Genomic DNA, 27,339 nt, shown 5'->3' with positions numbered 1-27,339 from the left:
GACACCAGTGCGTTGCCACCGAGAGCTGCTACATGAGCACGAACCATTGCAAACACCTCTGCTATGAATGCATGAAGGAAGCCACTAACGCCACCTTCCTGCAGAGGACAAACACATTTCATCTGTAGGGGTATCTCTACATTTTGCACAAGATGCCCCTGGGGTGAAAACAGATTGTGACTTTCTGATGTCATGTCACCCATACCTCCCGTAATGATGTTGTCTCTCTGATAAAAAACATGTTGATGATCCCAAGGTATTTAATGATATTTGTCCCAGGGAGGAAGGACAGAGGTGTCATCCTCACTACTGTGACTGAACTGCCCCCAGATGAGCGACTGGAGCGCAGCGAGCGGGAACGTCCCTCAGGCAGTGGACTGCAACGTTCCAAAGATGAGACTGTAGGTTTAGAGAGAGCAGGTAGAGAGGTCCAGAGGAGGGTGACGTCAGAAGACAATAAGAGGAGGGGAGGGGAAAAAAGGCAAACAGGAATGGAGATACCAGAACACACTCAGAAACAGTGGAAAAATAACAAGCAAATATGGACTTTAAAGCAGAAAACAAAAATGTGAATGTGGAATGTGTGCAAAAATGCAACTGTGTTAGCATTTGCCTAGCAAGAGTAATGTATGTGCACTTCCAGTATCTGTGAGTAAATCAGTTGTTTGTGCATTAGATACATTTGAGACTTTACATGCAGTGGTGTGGATGCAAGGTGCCAAGAAAATCACGCTGCCATGCATGCCATGCAGTTGAAGCAAACAGACAGAGAGTTACAACAGTGTCTGCAGACAGACAGACCTGGGCACAGCTGTGTATGTGTGTGAATACAGTACAGTGCCTATAACAAGCATTCACCCCCTTGGATGTTTTACCCTTTTATTGATTTTATAAATCAATCATGGTCAATATAATTTGGCCTTTTTGAAAAAAAAATTACAAAAAAACCTCTTTAATGTCAAAGTGAAAACAAGTCTCTACAAAGTAATGTCAACTAAACAGGTCCAGTGACTGGACCTTCCAGACACAGGTACAGGTGACACATTCACTGCACTCAGGTGATCCCCATTTCACTAATGGTGAGATTACTAGCATCAGTTGGCTGGACCTCTGTTGAATTAGGTCAGTCATTTTAAAGGAGGTGAATATTTATGTGATCAGTTATTTCCCATTACATATTTTTATTTAATTGACATTATTTTGCAGAAACCGGTTTTCACTTTGACATTAAAAAGGTTTTTTGTAATTTTTTTTGTCAAAAAAGCCAATTTGTATTGACCATGACTGATTTATAAAATCAAGAAAAGGGTAAAACATCCAAGGGGGGTGAATACTTTTTAGAGGTACTGTATATGAAGTACAGTGAAGTGCAGGAGAGAATATTTATATATTTGTTTTGCATTTGTGAAAGAGGCTTGAGAAATGCAGACAAACAGAGATAGCTATGAGCTGAGCTGGGCACATGTACATGAGCCAGAGTGTGAAAGATGCGCCATCATTTTAAGTACATTTACCTGATGTGGCTTACACATCCATCAAACCAGGAACCTTCAGAGCCACACATTAGATTGTAGTTCACTTACTGTGCACAGGACTGAAAGTCATACCAGTTCTTACAGAAAAGCAGTGTCCTCCACCTCCCTGTGATCTTTACACATTGCATGTATTCAGACATAAGATATTTTAGCATTTTTATATTCTTCATAACATGTAGTGTTTTCTCAGCTTCAGGTGATTCAGTAATGCAAATGCAGGATAAAATCAAAGGACCTTTGCATAAATTGCTACAAAAAATCCAAACCCTTACAGATCTAGACAAGTGAATATGGGGAAAAGGCTGCAAAAAAACAAACAAACAAACAAAAAAAATCACTTCCATCTATTTCAAATTACCATGGCTACAGGCATTTCAAAGCCAAGCTGCTGATTGTGGATCCCTCTGAGGGGCGGGGCTTCAACTTTCACACTCTAGCTAAAAAGCTGGTTCTTGATTTTATGGTCCTCCGCCCCCCAGCAGCATGCATGGAGGCATGTGTGAGTATATGCGTGCAAGTGTGTGTGTGTGCGCAACTGGTTGTGAGACTGTTCTGTATCTGTGGGTTATGATCACCAGAGTGTGCTAGAAACTGTGTCCTCCTACTTGTCTTAACTGATCCTCGTCTTATGGTGTGAGCTTTCAGCCTAAGCAGCTCTAGCCAGGTGCTGCATCTGTCTGCAAAGGAACCGTAATCAACGGAGGCAGCTGGACACACAAACACACCCACACCCAAACATACAAACGCAACAATGACAACAAGAGAGAGAAAGAAAACAATAACAAAAAAACGGGACACAAAAACGAAGAGAAGAACAGAAAAGAACAAACGTGGATGAGGTCTGAGAGCAGTGCACATAACTCTGTCTGATAAAAAAAAAGTATGGAAAGTCAAAACCGGGAGTGTAATAGTTTTGGTAGCAGAGGTATGGCAGGGTGAAACTGAAGACAAGGAGAAGGCTTACCTCTGGGTGAGACACTGGTATTCTCTGGGACACCTGTCACACACAAAAACATTAAAGTCTACAATTCACACTTAACAGAAAGCAAGAGTTCAGGGTCAACTTTGTCTGCATGTACCAAGCATGTATTTTTAAACTTTAACCATCGCCCCAAATCTAAATGTTCTGTAAATCTATCTATAGTCTGTACTTGCTCTTGTCTCTGTCTTTTCCTGTGGATGGAAGGTAAGCCACAATGCTTTAGGAGCACAGCATTTCACCTAGACAGCATTATAGTGTCATCCAAAACACGACACACTGGGCTACACCCCATCACTGTTTGTTTGCCTGCTGAATGAACCCTAACCAGCTGATTTTGGCAGAGTTCTGCAGCTGGGGCGAGTAAAGAGACTGTACCTGAAGTGTTAGTTGAGGAGAAGGGCAATGCCTGTTAGTGAAGCAGGGCAGAGGAAGAGGTCATGGAACAACTAAAACACAGTTACAGGCTACCTGAGATTTTGGATGATGGCTGAGTGCTGGTGGATGACAAGTCTGCACTCAACTCCAAGGGAAACTGCAGCTGCTCTTCAGTCTCACTGGACCCTGAAAAGATACAGACACAATCACCCAGATGCTTAAATTTCAAACACACAACAGAGGTGGTCATTCCTGAAAGGGCGACAGTGTTTAGAGAAGTGTGGCGTTAAAAGGTTAGTTCAGTTTTCACACTTTACTACCACTGAGACGAGCCTGAGTGCCTGAGTTCAAGGTTGGCTACAGTAAATATTCAGTATTTAGAGGTAAGATGTCTAATTGGCTCCAGGCCCGCCGTGACCTTATTCAGGAATAAGCTGTATAGATGATGGATGGATAGATGGATCTCTGAGCGGAGGTGCTTGATCCCATAGTCATGCATTAACTGAGGTAAGATGCCTAATGTTAGTATTAAATATTAACATTAGATCTCCATCCATTATTTACACCGCTTATCCAGCGGGGGGGCTAGTGCACCCTGGGTCGTCAGTCTATCACAGGGCTGACATGTAGACAAACAACCACACACACTCAAATTCACTCGTATGGGCAATTTAGAGTCACCAATCAACCTAAACTGCATGTCTCTGGACTTTGGGAGGAAGACGGAGTACCCAGGCACAGGGAGAATATGCAAAGTCTGCACAGAAAGGCCTTGGGTTAGGCCCGACTCTAACCCAGAACCTTTTGGTTGTGAGGCAACAGCCGCTGTGCCACCACTGTTCAGAGACATTCAAATCAATGTATAGTGCCAAATCACAACAAAAGTTGTCTCAGGACACTTTACAACACTTATAAAATCTTTTCAAAGATAAAGTAGGTGGCTTCTCTAATTAAACTATATTTGGAAATTTACACACAACTAATTTGACTGGCAACAAATAAAACTAAAACAAAGAAAATAAAACAGCAGCAATTGTTAGGATTTTGCATGCACATTTGGAAGTTTTTTTCTTAATAAAACTGCTAACACTTGATCAATGAGAACATTGTATTAAATGTCAGTGCTGTCAGAGGCATGCTTTCATCAATATGAGCAGAGCTGCAACTGGCCCTATAGCCATTCAGAAATTTAGCTCAGCTAAAATGCATGCACACACATAAAAAAAAAAAAAACTACTCATAACTTCAGGTATGTAGTAAAAATTATGATGTTCACCAAAACCTCCACAGAACTGTAACCAGACAGACCTTTGGTGATGGGCTTGTCTGTGAGCTTCTCTTGAATCTGGTTCTTGTCAAATGTCATAGAAACTGCTGTCACTGTAACCTGTGAGGAAGAGAGGTACAGTAGTACATTTTCAGTCAATTCTGTCCTGTAAGCAATTTCACAAGTAATTGATGGTCTGAGACTTGTCACCTGTATGAGTTCTTCTTCTGGCACCGCTACAGTGAATTTTAGATGACAAAGACAGCAGGGGATCATAGAGCGCAACTTGAAGTAAAAACTCTGAAACAGATATGATCAATTACAGATTGTATTTCATGATTCAAAATACAACTATGGCAAGTACCACAATATAAACCATCCACATACATACAATGGACATGGTATCAACACTTCCCTCCACTATGCACAAGTGAAACCAAAATATCGTGAATACAGCGGCTGCCATCTTGCTTTTTTGAAACCAGATTCCGCACAGCAGCAACCAGAGGTAGAGTGGCAGCATCAGACTGCCAATCACAGCTGTCAAATCACCTGAAATACATCTTTTTTTATATCATCAAATAAGTTATTTGAAACAAACTTACCAGAAAAGTGATCACTTGTACACACATCAGCGTGATAATATCCATCAAAAACCACAGAAGTGACCTCTGGGAAAAATTTGCTTTGTACTTTGAGTTTGGTTCATCCCATTACTAACATGGAGGTGGCAGGATTTATGACCTATACTGCAACCAGCTACTGGGGGCGTTCACATCCCAATGGCTTCACTCCTGGGAGCTCTTAGCCTGTTCATTATTTTAAAGTCACCGTGCCCATCACAAAGGATCAGCATGACACCACCTTTGGCATCATTACTGACTGATTAAGAGTTCCTTACCTTTAGCAGATTTTCACATAGGTCAGTGAAGATCTTGTTCAACCCTTGGTTGGTGAGATTAGCATTACTCAACCTCAACACCCTCACCGATGTAAACATCTGTAGGACAGTGGTACAAATAGTTACAGAATGGCCTGTTTTCCTAAATTACAGCACAATACAGTGCACAGGTTACTCTAACAAATTAGAGTTTGGTGAACATGACATGTTTTGCTATAATCTGTAAAGGAAACAAGACTATAAAGGAGTATAATAATGTAAATAATAAAATAAAAAGTGACCTGTACTCCTGAAGTCCAGTTGTAAATCCCAGGCATGATCTCAGTGTTGCAGCTGTAGAAACCTGGAGACAAAGTGGAAATAGATACAGTGATGATGAAGCAGGGAAAAAATGACTTCTGTTAGGGTCTTGACCCAGTCAGAAGATAACTGGCCAATGATGTGCATGTACTTCAGCTGCTGTGAAGTGAACGGATGACACATACCTGTAGGGGGAGAGGCATCAGTGAGGAGGAAATGGATGTTCTCCACAGCATCAGTGTCATCCATCTATTTAAACAACAACATACAGTTATGCTTATCTTGTCTGTGGATACACAGACATAAAAAGCTTATTCACTTTTAAGGATACATACCTCCAGGACAAAGGCATCCTTCTTGCCATGGGAGAGGTCCAGTTCTGACAGTTCATCTGAGCTCTCGGAGTGTGAGCGAAAAAGTCTGGTTCGTTGCCTCGACTCAGGGATCGGAGAACCCACCACTTCTTCTGTCAGCTCCTGCAAGTAAAGTGACACAAGGCCTGAGCAGACAAGATGTCAAGGTGAACACCAGACCACTACACTTTTGCATCTCGTATGTTTCCAATCTGTACAGCTGGCAGAACATTAATGGAGACTACACATGCTCACATTCAGTCAAGTAATCAACCAGATGCCAATTACATACAAATGGCTGGTGTTAACATGAGTTCTGGAAGTAAGGAGTGGCACAAATACACACACATACTGTATACACACCATAAAAAAATACACAGGTGAGTGTGTCAATGGGCAGGGTAGTGCTAATGCATTAACACAGATATAATGAGTCTACTGAGGTTTGCCCTTGCGTGGTGACTAGAGTAAGCTCCACATAGTCCTGCTCCCAAATGTGGCCACTTAAGAGCAACAGTTCTAGTATAAGTGGTGTAGTAGTACTGCAATTAATAGAAAAAGAAATATCTGTCATGCTTTGCTGTGTCTTGCAGCTAAAACTTGCCATGCTCAGTACCATGTTTATGCCGCCGTTCACCTCAGGGTCCAGGGTAAATAATTTCTTTATTCACCAGGGAGAGACAAAGCATATATTTATCATTATCCACAAAGAACAGACTAAATATAATGTTTCATTATATGATTTGAACAAATCTGTTTCCCTATAAAGATCACCATGTTTATTTTGTGAAGAAAAAAAAAAAAATAAATAGAATTGACGAAACACTGTGACACAGAGGCACAAATCTTAAGTATTCAAATATGATATACTGAAAAAGATAATTTTCTGTCATGAATGCCCAAAAACCATTTTATGAAAATGTGGTTCCTGCTGGGAGCTGCATAATGATGAAGAACGCATGATGCTAAGTCTGGAATAAGAATAAATGCCAAGTTTACACATCAGAACTACAAAATCTCCATCCTTTTGGTTGAAACAGCTCTCAAAGCTTTCCATTTACAGTATTTACATTTGTGTTAGAGTTTCACATTGGCTGTGCTCCATTTCCCTGTGCTGACACACCACTTGTTATGTACCAGCAAGGGTGGGGAAACTTGTTTAAATGTAGTGCAGGATGAGGAAATGATATGATGTATTAGACCCCTCCCAGTAGTGGGCTACTAGGAGGATGTGGTGCCCACATTTTCTGACCACAAACAGGCTGCTGTTCACCGTTCTATTGGACTCCACGTGTTGTTTTGTTGATGTGCCAATTTGACGTGGCTTCAGGTTGGCACAAGCGGCATGTGCCATTTCATGTGCCGAATTTAAATGGAATGTAAACCATATCCACCCAGTGCAAACCGGCACCGTGCCGATTGGGTTTTGGAATGCACCCACTGACTATATCATGGGCTGTGTCCTGGCACTCTGGCTACTGCAGTACTGAAATGAGTCCGAGTAGAGATCTAGTTAGCAGTAGAAACCCGGCATAAGGGTGTGGTGTCTCACCGGAGTGTTTATTTGATAGAGCTCTTTGTTCTTGGCTATGGTGTCAGTGATTCTCTTCTGGATGGTGAGGATGTGGTGCTCATTACTCAGGTCACCTGGACTCTTCCCTGCGATCTGAATGCCCCCTGGTGCAGGCAGAGCAGTCAAGTATACGCCTGTAGCAGACTGAACATGCACACATTTTAAGGGTTATGTTGCACAAAACACATGTATGGTTGATTAAGCCATTAACCTAAAGTATTAACCTACAGCCAAACCCAGGAGCATGTTCTCGCCAACACTGATCTGTATGTGTAGACCAAACAGTGCGTTCATGCTCCGCAGCTTCAGTTTGTTCATTAGCTGAGTGTGCAGCTCATATTCCATGAAAGGCAACAGGTTGGAGATGGCTGTCGCATTCACTTCACCCTGAGCTTTCTTCTTTAGACGACACAGTCTACAAGAAGGTATTAAAGTTATTTTTTGTATGTTTAAAGTTATTATTTAAAGATGATTTTTTTTTTTACAATCTTTTGTATCATTTCTATATGAAATAAAGCACTTGTTATAAAAGAAACAGGTTTAACTTGATTTGATATGATTCTTCTCAGTGCTGGCAGCCATTTTAAAGGGTTTGGAGCCATTTAACTGTGAGGTGTTTTACCTGGCCTGGATGAGGCAACCCTTCCCTGTGACAGCCGCATCTGGTGGCAGATCAATTGTTGTGAATAACACATCAGGAACCTAGATGAAAAACCAAAACAAAAACAAAAACAAACAACGCCCCCCCCAACACACACACACACACACACACAAAACAATAATAGTTAATTCATACCTTTTTTAACTAATATGCAATTGTAAACTGAAAGAAAAATCATATCTTTATCATTTTACAGAAATGTACCGCATTCACAAAAGGAAAATAATTGAAGGCCATATCTTTTAATTATGAGAAAAGATGTTGCAGGAACTGGACCGCTTCCGAGCTTGGCAGAGAATCACCAGGTTTTTAAGATTTCTTCAGTATCAAAGTAAATCAGTAATAGTTGTCAAAACACCCAGCAAAAGCGAACTATTAATGGCTTATTCACCTTACATAAATTTTCCAAAATTTAAACAAATATTGGTTAAAAAAACCAAACCAAACCAAAAAAAACAAGGCCCATGTTGTAGCCGACAGCGTAACTCGGTGCATCCGTAGCAACATTATACGTCTGATTTCTTGTAAAATTTTATATCTGTTCAATCAAGTGAAGGCATTTAACATTTTCTCTTAATGACAACATCCGAAGATCAGGATTCATAAAAGGTTATACTGATTATGAATCATCACAATTTGAAAACTGAGACCTAATTTAACTGACTATCCTATGTGGACTATTGATATAATGAATATGAGCTTCAGCTTTTTTTTAAACATACTGCAGTGTTTTTGAAAGTGTCACGTTAAATGTCAAATCTTCATTCGTGTCAACAGTTATAAACTAATTCCTCTGCTAATTGTACTTTATCTAGTCATTATGAGATCTTATCTCCTAATTAGATAATACTATAAGTCATAAGTACTTGAGACGTTATCTTTTTTTCTTTTGTGAATCGGTGAATGCAACATACTTTCATATGAATTAAACTACATATTTAAGACCTTCTGTCGTCTGCAGTGGCAACAGTAGGTGAGCTGAGCAGGAAACGGCATGTTGAACTCATCATATGGGATGTGACAGAAGCCACAGCTTGGGGGAGATGGCTCCTCAAACCTGGTGAACAACACATACCCTCTGGTATCATGATCTGAACTGAAATTGTAAGTCAGCGACACTACAATGGCAGCCTGTTGCAGCAGCTTCTGTTCATGTGTTTCTGTCACAAACTATTAAATAGGGAATAGGGAACATCTGGCATCCCCTCCATAACCTACTGGTCAAACAGCAGAACATGTTCAGTAAGAGACTTCTTCATCTCTGCTGTGACAAAGAATGGTACAGGAAGTCTTTCCTACCAACTGGCAATCACCCTATACAGCAATTCTCTTCTGTGTTGAGAAAAAAAAAACTCCTTTGACAAAGAATTTATTATATACATGTTCATTGTACAATTAATATCCATGGATGCACCTTAATGTACAGTACAATGTATCATAGTACTGGATATGGTGCATAGGTACACATGCTTTATTCTATTTTTCTAGCTTTATTTCTTTTATATATTTTTAAACTTTGTTGTTTGGTTTTTTTTACTTTATATAACTTTTGTATATTTTTTGCATTTTAAAAATCCTTGCATACCTCATTTGTTTCTATAAATTGTGAAGTGGCTGCTGCAACACTGGAATTTCCATTTGGACATATTAAATAGGTTTAAGTAAGGTATTATTTATTTATTATTCATTCATTCATTCATTCATTCGTTCCTTTCTTCTTTCCATCCATCCATCCACCCATACAAGAATTAATGCTGGGATTCTGAATCAAACACATGCAAACAGGTACAAACAAATACAACCTGTGATCTGTGCTTCCGATGTCAAGACAGCCTTCACGCATGTACCGAGCATTGAGGATGGCTGCTGTGCCTGACGCTGACAGGATACACACCTCCTCGCTGAGTTGAGAGGAGGAGGAGAAGTCAAGAAAGACAGGATTTATAATACTGGTTTAAAACAATGATTCAACAACAGGATGAGCTGGTAAAAAAGAATAGAAAAGGGTAGCGTTTTTAGATGCATGTACTATTACACACCAGATGCTAGTGCTCTCATTATATCCCACAACAGCATGGCAACCAAGCGCTTTGGCGTGAGATTTGATCTCCTGGCGAATCTCCTCCCACCAGGCATCACGAGTCTCTGGTTCATCTGCAAAACACAAAACTAAATCAAACAACTTTCAACAAAACATTTCTAAACAGGTTAATTATCTATTAAACCACAATAAGCACTTACTTCTAGCTAACCATAAGTTAAGACAAAACTGCTGACATCAACATAGGGGAAAAAAAAAAACTAAATTAGTGTCTAATCTGGCATCTAATTTGACTGCTTTAACGTACTAGAAAATAAACAAACAGCAAACAGTACAGTTCATGTTTTCTGATGATTAATGGGATAAATGGTGTATCAAAGCAAGCCAACCAACTATTATTTTTAACAGTGACAATTATAATGACTTATGATTGTTTGTGAATGATGATGAAGGCAAAGTGAGTGGTGAGATTAGTTGTGTGTGTGTGTGTGCACATTATCTAAAACATACTGTCTCTCTCTTCTCTATATATCCTTTCAGTCAGCTGCACTATCAGAAAGGACACAAGTGAGAAATAGCAGGAATAACTGCCAACCACTGGTATGTTTTGCCTGTGATATAGAAAGAAAATCTTGCTGGCTGACTCAAGTGTAATTACGTAAAAGACACAATACCTGATGTGTAAAAGGAGTTTCCTACTCTGATGAAAAAACCTTTACATTCACAAGGGATTAAGCCTTCATCATAATTAGGCTAAACCATGGGTGTGTTTCAATAGTCTTATGAGGCTTTACTTAAATACTAAGTCGATTTTATTGACATTGTTCAGAAGAGCCTAATCGCTGCAAGTTGTGAGTTTAATCTCTTTTGGTAATTCTGGATCACTGAACACATGAAGGAAGCTACATTAGAGTATTGAGCTGCACCCCATGACTCCCGGGGAGGGCCACATGCTGAAAGGGCCCCAGAAAAAGAGAAACTCAGCTGCTAGGTGAGACAGGGGAGAGGAATGAATGAGGAACAAACAAATAGGAGATCAACTGAAAAGATGAAAAATAATGACTGATGGTCAGGCCCACAAGGTGGGTTCCTTTAAACCAAAACCAGCATGTCGCACAGACACAGGCTCACCAAAGTACATGCCCATGACCATGTGCACACTCATGGGCAGAGAAGGGCCATATTCATTCACCAGAGTCCATTAAATCTAGTCTGCTTTTTAAGTTAGAGAATACTGACATCTATCATACTTCCTCCATCCCCAAAGCTCACCTCTTTCCTTCCATCCTCATCATACATCCCACATCCTTTTTTTAAATTTCCTCAACTGCCACCCATCCAATCAGCCTGCCACCTTTCCTTCCTTCCATCCATCCATCCCTCCTTCCTTCTCTCTCTTTCACAGTATGAATACGGCCCAGGGTGTTAGGGATGCACATGTCCGGTCAGTGTATCAGTCACAGAGTAAACCTCCTAAACCTCTATTGGTCTAGACAGGTTTGACCACGATGCCAATTAAGGAAGCGTTAGAAACGGCGCTAGGACAACATTAGAGAAGAGCTGTAGCTCTTCTGTGCAGCAGGATGAGCTGGGTGGGGGCTAGCCAGGCCAGGCTTGATGGGGTGGGGTGGGGTGGGGTGGGGACACAGCACATGCGCAACTCAGCTCAGCACACACTCAAACAGATTAGAGAGAGGAGGATGGCAGCTCAATGAATTCACTGGTTTTCAGAGACACTATCAAGGCTAACATTAAATCTTTTTGCGAATAACCAGGGTCGCTGGTCTATGTTGGTCAAAATGTCAGTGTTGGATAGATTTAAATAGGGCAGAAGTTCACTGAGCTGCCATCACTCCAGTTGGTGAGAGCAGTAAAAGGGGGGAAATACCTGCAGTGACACTATTCCAGTCTAGCAGTTTGTACGAGCGCGTGTTACCCAAGGCTGGGCCAGAACACACCGTTAGTACAGAAAAGAGAGAAAAGAATAGAGACAGTCTAACAAACAAGCACAGCTCAACAGCAGCACTCCACAATCACTATGCAAAGACAGACAGCACTTCACAGTGACTATGCAAAGACGAGCTAAATCCAGGCCTACTAAAACAACCTCAAAACAGAAAAACAGATGAGAACAAGAGAAGTATAGAGATGAGAACAGACCTAGCCAAATTTTAAGACTGACAGAGGAAAGACACTTCATATTACAAAAACTATCATGCAGTCTAAATTTAGTGAGTATACTAGAAGTAAAATCCACAATCACTATGCAAAGACAGACAGCACTTCACAGTGACTATGCAAAGACGAGCTAAATTCAGGCCTACTAAAACAACCTCAAAACAGAAAAACAGATGAGAACAAGAGAAGTATAGAGATGAGAACAGACCTAGCCAAATTTTAAGACCGACAGAGGAAAGACACTTTATATTACAAAAACTATCATGCAGTCTGAATTTAGTGAGTATACTAGAAGTAAAGGTACCCTGTGGAGTTCTCCAGTAAACAGTTTTACATGTAACAAATGACCCTAATATTTACATTCAGAGCCTTTCACCAAACCACACTATGTATCACTGAGGTCTAACAGAGATTCCTTATGAAACATATGTAAATAATATCAACTATATCAATATTTTGAATTGCTGTGCATTACATCACTTAGTGTTGATCAGTGGAATAGCCTCAAAACAGTTCACTAAGTATGCCTCACATCTCCATCACATCACTTATGTGTGTGCTACCTCATGCACAATCCAATGGTCCATAGTACTGCTTATAACTTCACAGGGTACCCTTAATGTTGCTCTGTTATTGATATAGTCAAGGAATAGCAACAGTGAACAGGGCTCTCTTCACAATGGTTTCAAGTTAAAGCACAAGGCAGGTCATTTTCTATATTAACAGTATTTCAACAAATCTCCATACAGAGACTAAAACCAACAATGCATTGCCTCTACTATCTCCATACAGAGACTAAAACCCACAAAGCATTGCCTCTACCCGTGATTAATGTCTCTCAATCTCAGTCCTGGATTATCTTGTTCATCTAATGCTGTTCAAAAACAATTAAAAACAATGCTGCACTGTGTGTCAACTGTGCATGCACGCGATCTCTATGAAAGTGTGAGGAGCTAGCAGACTGTACACAAAGCAGAGTTTGCACAGCTGAGTCTGGCTACTGTGGACAAATTACGGCCGTTTGGGGCTTTTGGGGCAACATTTTTAACAAATCTGAGAGTCTGGTGTTTCAAAATGAAAAAGTAGTCACCCAGTGAAGCAGTGTGTTTCACTGAAGGAAATTTTTATTTTTAATCAATTCTGAACAACTGAGGTCTATGGCACAGACAAATAAGCTAATTCAGGTTGGAGACTGACGTACATTAACTGTGAGTAGAGGCAATTCATTGTTGGTTTTACTCTCTGTATGGGGACTGTTGAAAGTATTACTGGTACAGAAAATGACCAACCTGATCCTTTAAACTTGCAATTTGGGTCATGCCTAGAACTTTTTGCAGATTATTAGTAAAATCACTTTTGGCTCACTTATTTTAGTTCCCCTGCCCACATCTGAAAAGAACCCTGCTTATCCTAACCCAGCCAGCATTCATCAGCACTCTCTAAATTCTCATACATCCTCAATTCACACTGGTCAAAAACCATTAAACCAACCATAAGGAAATATTACTATCAGTAATAGTCCAGCACCTTCACTAGGCAGGTATTCGCCTAATGAACAATTGTGATTGTCATCAATATAAATCTAATTAAACAGTCTACATAATAAAAAACAGTAGGAATTCAACACAGATGAGAAGCCTACTTGAAAGCTCCAGGCAGCAGAGCAGAGCTATATACAGTGGGTACAGAAAGTATTCAGACCCCCTTAAATTTTTCACTCTTTGTTATATTGCAGCCATATGCTAAAATCATTTAAGTTCATTTTTTTCCTCATTAATGTACACACAGCACCCCATATTGACAGAAAAACACAGAATTTTTGACATTTTTGCAGATTTATTAAAAAAGAAAAACTGAAATATCACATGGTCATAAGTATTCAGACCCTTCGCTGTGACACTCATATATTTAACTTAGGTACTGTCCATTTCTTCTGATCATCCCTGAGATGGTTCTACACCTTCATTTGAGTCCAGCGGTGTTTGATTATACTGATTGGACGTGATTAGAAAAGCCACACACCTGTCTATATAAGACCCTACAGCTCACACTGCATGTCAGAGCAAATGAGAATCATGAGGTCAAAGGAACTGCCTGAAGAGCTCACAGACAGAATTGTGGCAAGGCACAGATCTGGCCAAGGTTACAAAAAAATTTCTGCTGCACTTAAGGTTCCAAAGAGCACAGTGGCCTCCATAATCCTTAAATGGAAGACGTTTGGGACGACCAGAACCCTTCCTAGAGCTGGCCGTCCGGCCAAACTGAGCTATCGGGGGAGAAGAGCCTTGGTGAGAGAGGTACAGAAGAACCCAAAGATGACTGTGGCTGAGCTCCAGAGATGCAGTCGGGAGATGGGAGAAAGTTGTAAAAAGTCAACCATCACTGCAGCCCTCCACCAGTCGGGGCTTTAGGGCAGAGTGCCCCGACAGAAGCCTCTCCTCAGTGCAAGACACATGAAAGCCCGCATGGAGTTTGCTAAAAAAACACCTGAAGGACTCCAAGATGGTGAGAAATAAGATTCTCTGGTCTGATGAGACCAAGATAGAACTTTTTGGCCTTAATTCTAAGCGGTATGTGTGGAGAAAACCAGGCACTGCTCATCACCTGTCCAATACAGTCCCAACAGTGAAGCATGGTGGTGGCAGCATCATGCTATGGGGGTGTTTTTCAGCTGCAGGGACAGGACGACTGGTTGCAATCGAGGGAAGGATGAATGCGGCCAAGTACAGGGATATCCTGGACGAAAACCTTCTCCAGAGTGCTCAGGACCTCAGACTGGGCCAAAGGTTCACCTTCCAACAAGACAATGACCCTAAGCACACAGCTAAAATAACGAAGGAGTGGCTTCACAACAACTCCGTGACTGTTCTTGAATGGCCCAGCCAGAGCCCTGACTTAAACCCAATTGAGCATCTCTGGAGAGACCTGAAAATGGCTGTCCACCAACGTTTACCATCCAACCTGACAGAACTGGAGAGGATCTGCAAGGAGGAATGGCAGAGGATCCCCAAATGCAGGTGTGAAAAACTTGTTGCATCATTCCCAAAAAGACTCATGGCTGTATTAGCTCAAAAGGGTGCTTCTACTAAATACTGAGCAAAGGGTCTGAATACTTATGACCATGTGATATTTCAGTTTTTCTTTTTTAATAAATCTGCAAAAATGTCAAAAATTCTGTGTTTTTCTGTCAATATGGGGTGCTGTGTGTACATTAATGAGGAAAAAAATGAACTTAAATGATTTTAGCATATGGCTGCAATATAACAAAGAGTGAAAAATGTAAGGGGGTCTGAATACTTTCCGTACCCACTGTAAAACACCACAGTTCCTCACCACAACACAACTGAAGAAGCAGGCAACAGACTGAAGACATGCACCTCACCTCCAGGGGGGGCAGTACCACAGCACACAAAAACACAGTGCCCAGAGCATACACACACAGAGCCATAAGCATAACCAGCACAGACTACAAATAACACAGCCAGTCAGTTCAACCACAGGGTGAAAGTTGCCCCTATCCATAACACTGTTTGACACAGGTGATGATAGATTATCCGCACTTCATTACCACCAAAATGTCTAAAAGCTGCAGCCTATAAATGTGACCAGGAACAGCTTTCACCTGCTTGAGGACTTGTACGTGAATTCTTTCAACATAATTTATCTACACAATCAAACAGATTTGAACCAGGACCAGTATATTTTTGCTAATACAGGAAAGCTGTTCAACACAAAAGGATGATGGGCAGCATTAACTAACAGCTACTTGCAACACAACCGGACACTCACAAAATACAGTAGTTTCACTGTGGATCTCACTCATATTGTTTCACAGAACAGTGGATGAGCTACTTTAGGACAGTGTGTGTTTGTGTGCGCTGAACTCACCAGGGTTGTGTATGCGGTCTAGCAGTTTGACAGAACGTGCACTGACCACTCCACCGACATGAACCAGAAAGCCAGGAGGGAAAGATGTCAAAGTAAAGAAGGGAAACTCCTGTAGATAGAAAACAGCCAGGATCACTTACAGTAGGGGGGAAACACACCATTAGACCTTTCCAGTATATTTTTGCTAATTATTTTTATTGATTGTTCCACAATTATTATATTAACTGTAATTTATGTCTATAATATCCCATTGTTTAAGTGTTATATTTGGTGACTGTTCTGAACATCACATGATGGCTAAGTTTGAGTATTACAGGTAAAAGAAAATTGTTAAAGACACTATGCTTAAAACCAACATCTAATGTTAAATATGCAATATAAAAATATATGCATACATTCTGGTTACATATCACCCCAACTTTCTAAGATACTAATTATGAATAATTATGCAAAAGGGAAGAATAAATATCTCCAAAAAGTATAGATTTTGTTGTCTCTTGGGTGTACTGCAAAAATGGTCTGATAAAATACACCTGTTTTTCTAATGTTCCAAACACTGTGAACTATATCCTCATCCTCCAACAATTCCATTAGAGCATAAAAACAAACACTGAAGCATTTTAAATAGATCTGGAAGTAGCTAAGAAAATAAAGCATAGAAATTTTGTATCACTGATTTAGTGGTTCATTCAGTCCTTTCAAATTTATATAAATACATTAATTAGGTTTGAAGTTGAAAGTGAAGAGCACGCACACAGGAGCTGTAAATATGAAAAGCATTTCACTACTCATTCTAGTTTGAAGTGATAACCTCTTTTACAGAAAACCTAAGGGACACTGATTTCCAACAACGCAGGTATATGTGATGAATGGCTTTAGAGGGCACTGGGTGGGGCTACCATTAGTTTCTTTCTTGTTCAGAACTCCAGGAAGGGTGATGGCGCTAATTTCACTGTCAGGAGGCCAGAATGAGGTGATGAGGTCAGTGTGCTCATTCTCATTAACTGACACAGGAAACAAAAACTCAGACTCAGGAAAAGAAGTTGGAAAGGAGGGAGTTGTTGACACGAGTGTCCAGAAGGCAAGCACGCACACACACACACACACACACACACACACACACACACACACACACACTGAAGGGAAAACAAGTCCTAGCCTCCAGCCCTCCGCCAAATGTGAATCTTTTAGAGTGAGGTTGGTACCAAGCAAACAAGGTCAAACGAGGACCCACTGCTATGTTGCTCAACCCAGCCTGCCCCTCTGAGATCTACAAACTGCAGAGGATGGATGGGTTAGGAGTCGATTTGGACTGAGCGGTGGCCATCAGTCGGTCAAGGTATGGCTGAGCGATATGACCAAAATGATTTAATCTTGATTTTTTTCAGTAGTATGTGTAACATTAACAAAGAAACACATCACTAGTAAGGCTGCTCAGCACATGGAACGAAGATGGGGGGAGCTAATGAGATGTAACCCATTTTCCAACGTGCTTCCTGAAGAGGATTTACATGCAGCCAAATGGTGTCAGTTGTGTCATCTATAAAGAACTGTAAGTAGACATTTTCATTTCAATCTGCATGGGACATTTATTTAGCCATTTGTGGCATTTAGCAATTGTTCATGTCTCTTGCGTTTAAACTAATTATGATATCATCATTCCAAATTCTAGGGGGTAGGTTTTCATTCTCAAGGAATCAAATCATTTCACATAGGAAGCACAACTACCTTTTCACCTCTGCCAAGGGCAGTGGTAATGGTTTTACTATCATGGTGCACATTCTTCCCACTGAAAGTTGCTCCTGTGGTGCATGTGGCAAACATTTTTCTTTCTTCTGGGTTTGTTTCCACATTCTGCAGCTCATTGCACATTAGTGTTTCCTATACTGCCCCTGCAAAGGATTTTTTGTTGCAGCACTGCGAACATCTGTGTGGTGGCATGGCATCCAGCTCACATAATATACTCGTGGAATTTAAAAATGCACCAACCTGTATTGCTATTACTGGTATTAGTGGTGTGTTTTTAAATTCCATGAATATACATCCATGCTGGCAAAGCTCACACCAGCTCACACATGCAGGTGTCTCCAAGAAAACGTTGACAGCTTACATTACAGTCATAACCCCAGAAAACTGCTCGCCCTGGAGGTTTAGTGACAGCAGAGGAAACACTAATTTTAATTTTGCATTTTTCACATCATATCGTCCAGCCCTAGGTCTAGGTGTTAGAGGAAAGGTGGAGAGAGAGAGAGAGAGAGTGATGGGACATACCCTGACGTTTAACAATAAACCAGAGGACGCTCCCTGAGTGGCACATGTGGTCAAGAGGACAGAGAAAAGGAACATTACTTGCTCTTGCACAGACCCACTCTTCATTAAACACGCTCTCCTCACCAATGTGAACTGGCGAAGAATACAGACAATACAGATGTGTGTGCCCTATGTGCAGACATGAGGCAAACTGCATGTCAAAGCATCAAAATTATTAATGAAACGTTATAGCACTTTTCTTAAGTTTCCAAGTACTTTACAGAGAAGAAACTAAAAACATTAAAAGATAAGATAACAAGTTGAGAAGAAACTAAAAACATTAAAAGATAACAAGTTAGCTCACTGCACTGACTCATGTTGCTGCTTATGGTTAGAAAATAGAATCGTGTTGTTTTTTCTTCTGTATTTGACTGCAGTGATGAGGCCTGTCAGTCAAGTCCCACTGTGAAACAAAAAGCTATAAGAAATCCAATCCCACTGAACGCACTGACTGGCTGTGCATCTTGCTCTCAAAGTTCTGCATGTAGAATGAGCCAGTAAATACAAGTACAAGCACGTGTGAGCATACCATACCCTCTGCTCGAGAGCTGTCTGTGTCTGTTGTCTGAGCAGGGTCTTCAAAGGCCCTGCCTCCTTCCCACCACTGCCCCCACTGCCCATTCCTGCAAACAGAGGAGAGTCTAGCTACAGTTTTGTCACCTTTCAAACAGGTCAATGGATTAGTAAACAAGCCAAACAGTCAGTTAATCATCACATTGCGGTTTTAATGTTTTTATGACAAACGAAGTGAATGTAACTGCTGGAACTGCACACAATACCTCTGACTGAGAACAGTACTGCTTCAGCCTCATTGTAATACTACCCTATAGTATACATTTTGCCTGGGTATGCCTGACAAACACATCAAACCACATGCTGGGGTAGAAGAAGTCAGAGAAGGGCTCAAGGCTGTCAGTCATAATACACTAGAGAGACAGCAACACTATACTGTTTTCAAGTTCTCTTTGTTATTTGATGACACACAGAAGTCCTACTATACCAGAGGCTGCCAGCAACAGATCCTCGGTGAAGGACACACACTTTCTCAGCAAGGTAGATTCTAAGTGGATGGAGGAATGAGGGAACTGGGTGGAGGCTCTGGGGGCAGAGCTGTGACCACAACCCACTGAGCCAGAACGAGGAATGGACAGAATGTCTGTGGAGAGGAAGGGGGAGCTGGGGCAGAGGAAGATCCCAGGCCTGCGTCTCACTGGCTGGGACTTGACTGTCCAGCAGAGAAACAAATGAAGGTTGCATAGAGAAAAACAGATACACTGAGAATGGGAAGAAGGAGCAATGAGAAGAATGGGTAGAAGCACTAAAACAAAAAGAGGAGGAAGATGTGATAACAAAAAAGTGGGGAGTATGGTCAGTCTGATCCAATACGCTGGATCAGTATCAACACTTAACATTGACATTATTTAGGAGATCAGGTATCAACCATGACATGACTGGACCACAAAGATTACAGTTTCTTTGACGATGTCAGTAAAAAAACAAACAAAAACCCCAAAAAGCAACTACTCTAATTTGAGGTACTGGAATCAGTAGCAGGAAGTTAACACAAATGAAATGGTGAATTCGAGAAGAAAGGAGCAAAGAAAAGGAAAACTGATAGACTGAGAAACAGAAGGAGACAGAAAAGCAAACAAGAAAAAGAGAAGTTTAGGTGTGGGTTACAAGCTGGAGGCGTGTGGCCTTAAAGGGGACTGCTGGTCCCTTCATGAGGGTTCAGGTGAACAGTTCTGGTAAGAATGTTCTTCAGTTTGTATGGAATTTATGCTGGGAATGTAATCCATTTGTCATTAGGACCGAGTTAAACTAAACCTACATGTCCTCAATGATTAACCATAGTGGCTGCTAATAAATTGATTTTAGGTCAACAACAGGTCCTCATGAGACACAGTGTTTCTATCAAAAGTTCCAACAGTGGGAGAGAACTAATACAGAGATTAGTTGCATCTTCACACTATCAAGACCATGCTTTATTCAAAGAAATGGCTGCCTAGAATATCTTTCGATAGTAAGAAAAAGAAGACACACTGGGTCACTGAGGATGGGACACAGCTAAATAAATATTTACAAGGCCACTGACAATAAAATAATGTTAAAATCAACCTTTAAAAATGTAAACAAAATTCAAAATCCACCACCACAGTAGCACCACAATGAGGTGTCTGAGAAGGGAGGACTGAGAATGAGAAGGGGGTTGGGCCATGTATTCTTACCCGTCTTGGGCGTCAAACTGAGGTCTGTGTCTGATGATGAGGACTGGCGGCTGCATGGCTTGAAGGGAGAGAAAGGGGGAGGAGAGGAGGAGGAGGTGGGAAGGGCTCTGAAAGGGGTAGGCGGGCCAGAGGACGAGGGCAGGTCCTCACCAAATAACGGCCTGCCAGGAGAACATGACACCACATACACACACACACACACACACACACACAAATACAGACGTCAGTCACCACCTCATCCTCTGAGATTTTGCCTGTGTGCATATACGGGTCAGTGTTGACTTTTTGCTTTGGGTGAGGTATGTTCGAGGTGCTACAGGTGGCTACAGAACAAAAAAGCAAGCATGGAAAGCAAAAATCTGATAAACACAAAAACACACAAACAGACACACTGAACTTAAGAAAGCGACATGGCAAAACACAAGAAGGTCAGAGTCAACACAGGATGACAAGCCAAAGCATGTGTCCCAGTGGAGTGAAGCAAAGGTCGGGTGACTGTAGAGCGATTACAGGCCCTGAAGTCACACCTTAAACACTTTTTGTTTACCAACAGCCAATAATAACGCAGAACTATGCAGCTGGGAACCTGACAAACAACTCCCTATTGTTGGAAAGAAAACAGGCTAGGACAGGCTAGTATCAATGCTGGGCTTTTCCTCTAAAAAAAGATTTGATGACTGTCTACACCATGGTGTTACTGCTACTACACTGCTGCCAACCTACCAGACTCCTGCAAAAATATCTTTACCATTCTCCTTCCATATTACCATCACCACCTACTTCTCTTTGTATGTCAAACTTCCTCTCTTTCTCCTCTGTCTATTCTCCTTCCCTGCCTCTGCGTACCAGTGAAGACGAGTGTGGGAACAGAGACAGAGAAGTTCTGGGACAGTCTCTGGGAGCTGCAGGCCGAATGCACTGGGCTGTTGTGGGTGGAGCGGCATCCATGGGCAAGGGGAGACCTGGGCCAATCAGCACAGAGAGAGAGGGAGAGAGGGAGAAAGAGAGAGAGAGAGGAAGACAGAGGACCAATTTGGGCACAGGCAGGAGGAAACATCGCAATCCAAATGTAGCCAGAGAGGAAGAAAGAGACACACACGACAACCAACACCACAACATTGCAACAGAGTGAAAAAAGAGACAAAAAGGAAAAGAAGTAGAAAGAGGGTTTTATATTTGTCATCCCTCTCTTTGCCCATTATTCCATTTAAAGCAATATGAAAGCAGCAGGAAAGTCATGCATAGCTCTCAGCTAAACATTTCAGTCTCACACGAACATATGCCGCAGGGATGCAAACACAACAAAAGAAAAGTCAGAAAGAGAAAGGTATTTATTATTATTATCAGCTAGGCGATGTGAGATTCTTAAATATCTGACACAATAATAATAATAATAATATCATACAAATTGGTGGTGTAAACTGTATTATTGTATTGGAATCTCTCTTTATGCCCATTAGCACTGAATGCTGTTGACAAATAAGACAAGCTATGATAAAACTGAACTTTTCATTTCAATCAAGTCAAGTTTATGCTGTACAAAATCCTCAGTCAGGGTAACTTTAATTAATCAAATAAACTGTTAAAGAGAAAGATTAAAATGTAAAGAAAATTGTATATTGGTATGTTTTAGGAACAGTCTTTTAGCCCTACATCCTGCAAAAAATGGCCCCATAAGCACATGACCAAGGCAAATTACAGCCAAGCTTGCAAAAATAGGGAGAAAGAGAGACACTCATTCGGGCTTGTCATCTTTGTTTTGACCCATTATATAGCTTCATAATTTTGTAACTAACAAGTATATATTTCATGTCATTCCCTACCCCATCACAAAAATATTTTCTCATTAAATTCACACAGGTCATGAAGGGGACTATTAAATAATCCAAATCATCACTCAAAAGTGTTCACATCCCTGATAATGAATCTCACACAGACTGGCACAAAGAAAATGTGTATAAATGCAAATAAGAGAGACACATGCACTAGACTGTAGTTATGCTTACACTAACTAGATGCCATTACATAGTGACAACTCATTAGCCAGAGTGAAGGGTCGTGCTCTTAGAGATCGAGCAGAACACGTGTGCTGAATACTTACTAAAACATGCAGTGGCAGAGGAGAAAGCCACAAGGGAGGCGGGGACTGGGGATGACCGTGTATGTGCTGTACATGTGTGTGTCTCAGGATGTATTGTGTGCTGTTAGTTTTATGATGCAATACATGTGACACAATGGACACACAAACTACAAAGGAGAGTAAAAGATACTGAGACACACACAGGAGTAACTGCTAGACTATTCACAGACTAACATACAGTAAATTTTGTCCATACGCTCTCTCTCTTATGCACACACAGATCATCTCTCCCCATTCTTACAAACTGGATTTGCAGTGGAACTTGCATATAAAAGAGGCATGCTTGTGATGGTGGTTCATACTCACTCTTTTCCATCCTTAGAAGGGGAACTGCAGGCATTGGAAGCAGGTGCTGTGTTAGGGTGCATATGTGTGCTGGTACTGGGGGCACTTCCACAGCTGAGTTTGTCCAATGTGCAGGCGGTACCTATTGCCCGGACCACCAGACCCGACTCTCCCTCCAGATCAAAACACTGCAAGTAGCCCACCACTGCATTCCCGCCCATTTCCAGTACCTTAAGCCCTATTTTCCTCTGCAGCTCTCCTAAACGAGGGGTAACACAGAGTCACGTAAAAAAAGAGAGGGGGAGAACAGGGAGAACCAAATTCCTCTTCCTCTCCACCAACATGAAAAGAGGATTCCAGTGAATTTTATTACCAGACATAAGAGAAATGAGCCTCTGCCGGGCCTCATTGGAGGCCCGGGGAGTTCTAATTCGGTCAATCCACTGGTACTCCGGATCTTCGTTCACCACAAGTTCCTCCACAAACCCATGCACCATCACTGCCCGATAGCATTGTGGAATGGATGTGGCTACAATCGCGATTAAATAAACACCAAACAGAGTAAAAAGAGTAGAGGTTAACATTCTCTTGAAGCCGTTTTTCCATTTTTAACACATACAGTTCAGTGATAATTCCTTGTTTACAAGAACACTGCACTGAGACAACATGTAATTTTGTTGATCTTTTATGCGAGTGCACTCATTGGGGAAAAAAAAAGGAGCATCAACTACATGCCTAAATCAAACTATAATATTCTCGAATTAAACATGTTTCATAGATTGCTTTGTAGGCAACTGTCCTGGGTCCTGTTAATCTGCATTTTTTGCATACGAACCAAGTCTTATGTTTCAAACTGTAAACAAATAATTGTGAACCAAATGTCAAGTCAGACATACTGCAAAAGAACTTGACCCCACAGGAAGACTGTCTGAAGCGGTTTAAATCATTGAAGAGCTCCACTTTGACAAGGATATTGATCTCCCCTCGGATACCTAAAAGAAAATAATAGATGTAAATCAATAAATGTAATAACCAATAGCACTGCCTGGATTATCATGGTCAGAGTAGTTGATTGTACCGTGGATGGTATCATAGATAGGAAACCAGCCAGAGATGTCAGAGGCAGCCTCACTGCACAGTAGTGGGTCAATGTCAATGTAAACCTTCCCTATGGCATCGTTAGCGCTGTAAGTGTCATGGTCCAACACTGTGACCTGCAGTGGTTCATCCTGCAAGTCCTCATCATCAACCTAGACAGCAACAGAAGGACGGGAAAAGAAGACAAAGGGGAGCAGCGATAAAAGTGTGAGATGTTGGGAATGCTACATTTAGTGATGCAGTAAAATGTTACAACAAATGTCTGCCATGAGTAAAGACATTTTACCTCAAATTTGAACCATTCTGAGTTCCACTGTGGATTGAGGGATTTGTGATAGACATCTGTTTTGAAGGTTGTGTTTCCAAACTTAACCTGGGATATAAAATGCACAAGACATCATTTACTATTTACATAATGACGTTGGGATGATGTGAAACCAAATGCAAAATACACAATATTAAAAATGAGCCTTATTGTTCACCCACCTCTACAAATGCATCAGTGAGGTCACTGGCTCTGTCCATCACAGGCAAGTGACGCCCTGCCACAATTTTGGCTTTCAGCTTACCAGGCATGATAAAAATGTATGTTGTGTCTGTGAATAAATATTATCAACATCAGTAACTCTGTCAGTGGCTTTTCAACTGACACTACTGCAGTGTCACTAAAAGCTGTGTGTGAAGACTGAGACTCCTAATTACATGGACACGTGTTGTTGACAGGTTGGCGTGCCCCTTCTTCTATTTACATGCTCACTAGCTAACAAGCTAGCTTCCCTAAGCTAAACTGACATTTAACGCTTCTAGCTTAGCTTAGTTCTAAATAGCTTACTGACTCGGTTCAAAGTTGGTTATGTACTGAACAGCTGCATATGAATACGTCAGCAATTGTTAATTAGCTAACTTAATTATGTTGTAACTAGCAGCTAGCTACTATAGTAGCTGAGGCTGAGGCAAGGCTAGCAAGAAGCCACTTAGGTTAACTGCATTGCAGTCAGAACCTTGGTAGCTCTAACGTTACCTGATCGGCCATGTTTGTACACTCATAATGCAAAGCCACCACCTATGTTAACAGTGCTTACCAGTCCTTACCAGTGCTACAATATCAACAAACAGCTGTCACAACGGCTGCAGGCTCTTTTTACTTCGACATTGTTGTTGACAACCCACCGCTCGTCTGACCTCCGTGTCTCTCCCATAACACGAGACGTTGGTTCCCAGTCCACCATGCAGGAAAGTCTCTTTCAAGTTAGAAATGTTCCCACTTGGTATTACGGGTAAATAGGTCCTGTTATTATACTGTACGGGAAGCGTTATGACCGACTTACTAATTAATTACGCTGATTAGCATAAAGCCAACAGAATAAAGGAACAAACTCCCATGAACGTCTAGCTTGGTAGGCATGCAGCCCATGATGAATGAGGTTTCAAGGGTCAGTGAGTAACTACGTGCTGCCTTCCAGTACACCCCGTAAATATGCATATCCATTTTAACCTCCACTCTGACATTTGTCCGGTTAGAATCAGCAGTGGTGGACAGTAATTAAGTACATTTACTCAAGTACTGTACTTAAGCACAATTTCGAGGTATCTGTATTGTACTTGAGTATTTTCATTTTCTGCTACTCCATTATTTGACCTCACTGCATTTCAGTCGCAAATATAGCACTTCTTAGTCCATTACATTTATTAGATAACTTTGGTTAGGCCTACTAGTTCAGAATTGGATTAATAATACAACATACACTACAAACATAAGAGTTTATTGATTTATACATTTATGAGCCATATTCAATGGGAATGACATTCTTCCTTAAATAGCTGAAATCCTGGCTGACAAACACTATAGCAGGCTGTCTTGTGAACACTGAAACAGCCTAAGGAGCTATACTGAACCTGGATCTATATAAAACACAGCAACACAAGTGGTCATATTACACAGGACTGCGTGTGTCCCAGTAATAACACATTTAGACAAAACTGAAACAGTGTTCTACTACTACTGTAAAACCTGAGAAGGTGATGTCACTATTAATAGCCTTCAGTGTTGATGCAAAAAAAGAATTTTGACATCACCGGTTGAGTTACTGGAAGAACTTTCTTTACAAATAAAAATAAGGCAAAAATAAATGTTTTCACTGCACCTCCGTTAGCTGCACATAATTTGATTAGTTTCATGTTAATCACATAGCTCCAGGGAAGGCAATGTTAGTCTGTTGGTCAATTCATCACTTTGATCCAGACTGAAATATTTTATAAACTACTACAAGGAAAGCCATTAAAATTTGCACAGATTTACAGTGCCCAGGACATTATTGCCTGTGGTGATCACCTGACTTTTCTTCTATGCCAGTAAGTGGTGCACATTCACTGCTTTAGTGAAATGTCACAGCTGCTGGATGGATTACTATGAAATTTAGTACAAACACAAACTGTAATAATTTTGATAATCTCAGTTGTAAGATACTTTATGTTGTGTGCTTATTAGTAAAAGGGTTCAGGGCAAGCAAGGTCCTTTCAAGTCACACTTACAGATTAATGTAGCTTTGTCCATCCATCCATCATCTATACCGCTTATGCTGAAGAGGGTTGCGAGGGGGCTGGAGCCAATCCCAGCTGACATGGGGCAATTGGCGGGGTACACCCTGGACAGGTCACTAGTTTATCACAGGGCTGACACTTGAACCTTCTTGCTGTGAGGTGACAGCGCTAATCACTGCCCATCCATATTATACATTGAATTTTAATTGCAATTGCAACTAACTGGGTGTCCACTTACACAATTATGAAAAGACTGTCCCACTGACTTACAAAGGTAAATCACCAGAGACGTTTTCTATCAGAGCCAGATATACTGAGCTTTTCTTCCTCACTGGAATGAATTCCTGTTAAGTAACAAACACCCACCACTCACATGCTAGTCACTTTTCTTGGATTGACATCACAGGGTGACAGTATGATAGAGGTTTCATGAGCAAGGGAGATGAGGTGGAGTGAGCAGCCTAAGGAATTTATGAATGCTGCTAAGCATCTGTGCAAAAACAGTAAAGTTGTGTAAAAGCCAGAATACTGTCAGAGCACTGTCATTATTGTTGCGGTACTCATGTTCCACAGTTACCCAGTTATTTGTCTTGGTGTTAGCTTAACTCTGTACAAGACCGCTTCCACCTATGTTGAGACATCTGTAGTATGTTTCTAGATTACCAATTTGCAGCATGACAGCT

At 41.1% G+C, this 27,339-nt stretch overlaps 1 protein-coding gene across 1 annotated transcript in view; it reads right to left on the bottom strand.

Moving 5' to 3' along the window:
• The window catches only part of c2cd5 (C2 calcium dependent domain containing 5), a 25,868-nt gene extending 304 nt beyond the window's left edge, over positions 1-25,564 (bottom strand). The window contains exons 1-30 of the mRNA XM_020613870.1: positions 25,208-25,564; positions 24,602-24,711; positions 24,402-24,488; positions 24,096-24,267; positions 23,914-24,009; positions 23,391-23,546; positions 23,039-23,276; positions 20,593-20,753; positions 18,899-18,987; positions 18,326-18,358; positions 16,055-16,163; positions 11,877-11,930; positions 9,987-10,101; positions 9,750-9,848; positions 8,893-9,004; positions 7,909-7,988; positions 7,515-7,701; positions 7,266-7,430; positions 6,318-6,374; positions 5,696-5,836; positions 5,546-5,609; positions 5,342-5,403; positions 5,061-5,159; positions 4,370-4,459; positions 4,201-4,279; positions 2,986-3,078; positions 2,500-2,532; positions 2,141-2,242; positions 206-399; positions 6-98 (exon numbers count right to left, since the gene is read on the bottom strand). Coding sequence (XP_020469526.1) covers positions 6-98; positions 206-399; positions 2,141-2,242; positions 2,500-2,532; positions 2,986-3,078; positions 4,201-4,279; positions 4,370-4,459; positions 5,061-5,159; positions 5,342-5,403; positions 5,546-5,609; positions 5,696-5,836; positions 6,318-6,374; positions 7,266-7,430; positions 7,515-7,701; positions 7,909-7,988; positions 8,893-9,004; positions 9,750-9,848; positions 9,987-10,101; positions 11,877-11,930; positions 16,055-16,163; positions 18,326-18,358; positions 18,899-18,987; positions 20,593-20,753; positions 23,039-23,276; positions 23,391-23,546; positions 23,914-24,009; positions 24,096-24,267; positions 24,402-24,488; positions 24,602-24,691 — 3,150 coding nt within the window. The 5' untranslated portion in view covers positions 24,692-24,711; positions 25,208-25,564. The remainder of the gene's footprint in view (positions 1-5; positions 99-205; positions 400-2,140; positions 2,243-2,499; positions 2,533-2,985; positions 3,079-4,200; positions 4,280-4,369; positions 4,460-5,060; positions 5,160-5,341; positions 5,404-5,545; positions 5,610-5,695; positions 5,837-6,317; positions 6,375-7,265; positions 7,431-7,514; positions 7,702-7,908; positions 7,989-8,892; positions 9,005-9,749; positions 9,849-9,986; positions 10,102-11,876; positions 11,931-16,054; positions 16,164-18,325; positions 18,359-18,898; positions 18,988-20,592; positions 20,754-23,038; positions 23,277-23,390; positions 23,547-23,913; positions 24,010-24,095; positions 24,268-24,401; positions 24,489-24,601; positions 24,712-25,207) is intronic.
• Positions 25,565-27,339: the final 1,775 nt, after the last annotated feature.

This window comes from Monopterus albus, unplaced genomic scaffold (genome assembly GCF_001952655.1).
Source record: "Monopterus albus unplaced genomic scaffold, M_albus_1.0 scaffold5.1, whole genome shotgun sequence".
Lineage (NCBI taxonomy): Eukaryota > Metazoa > Chordata > Actinopteri > Synbranchiformes > Synbranchidae > Monopterus > Monopterus albus.
This window is presented reverse-complemented; position numbering and strand designations above follow the sequence as displayed.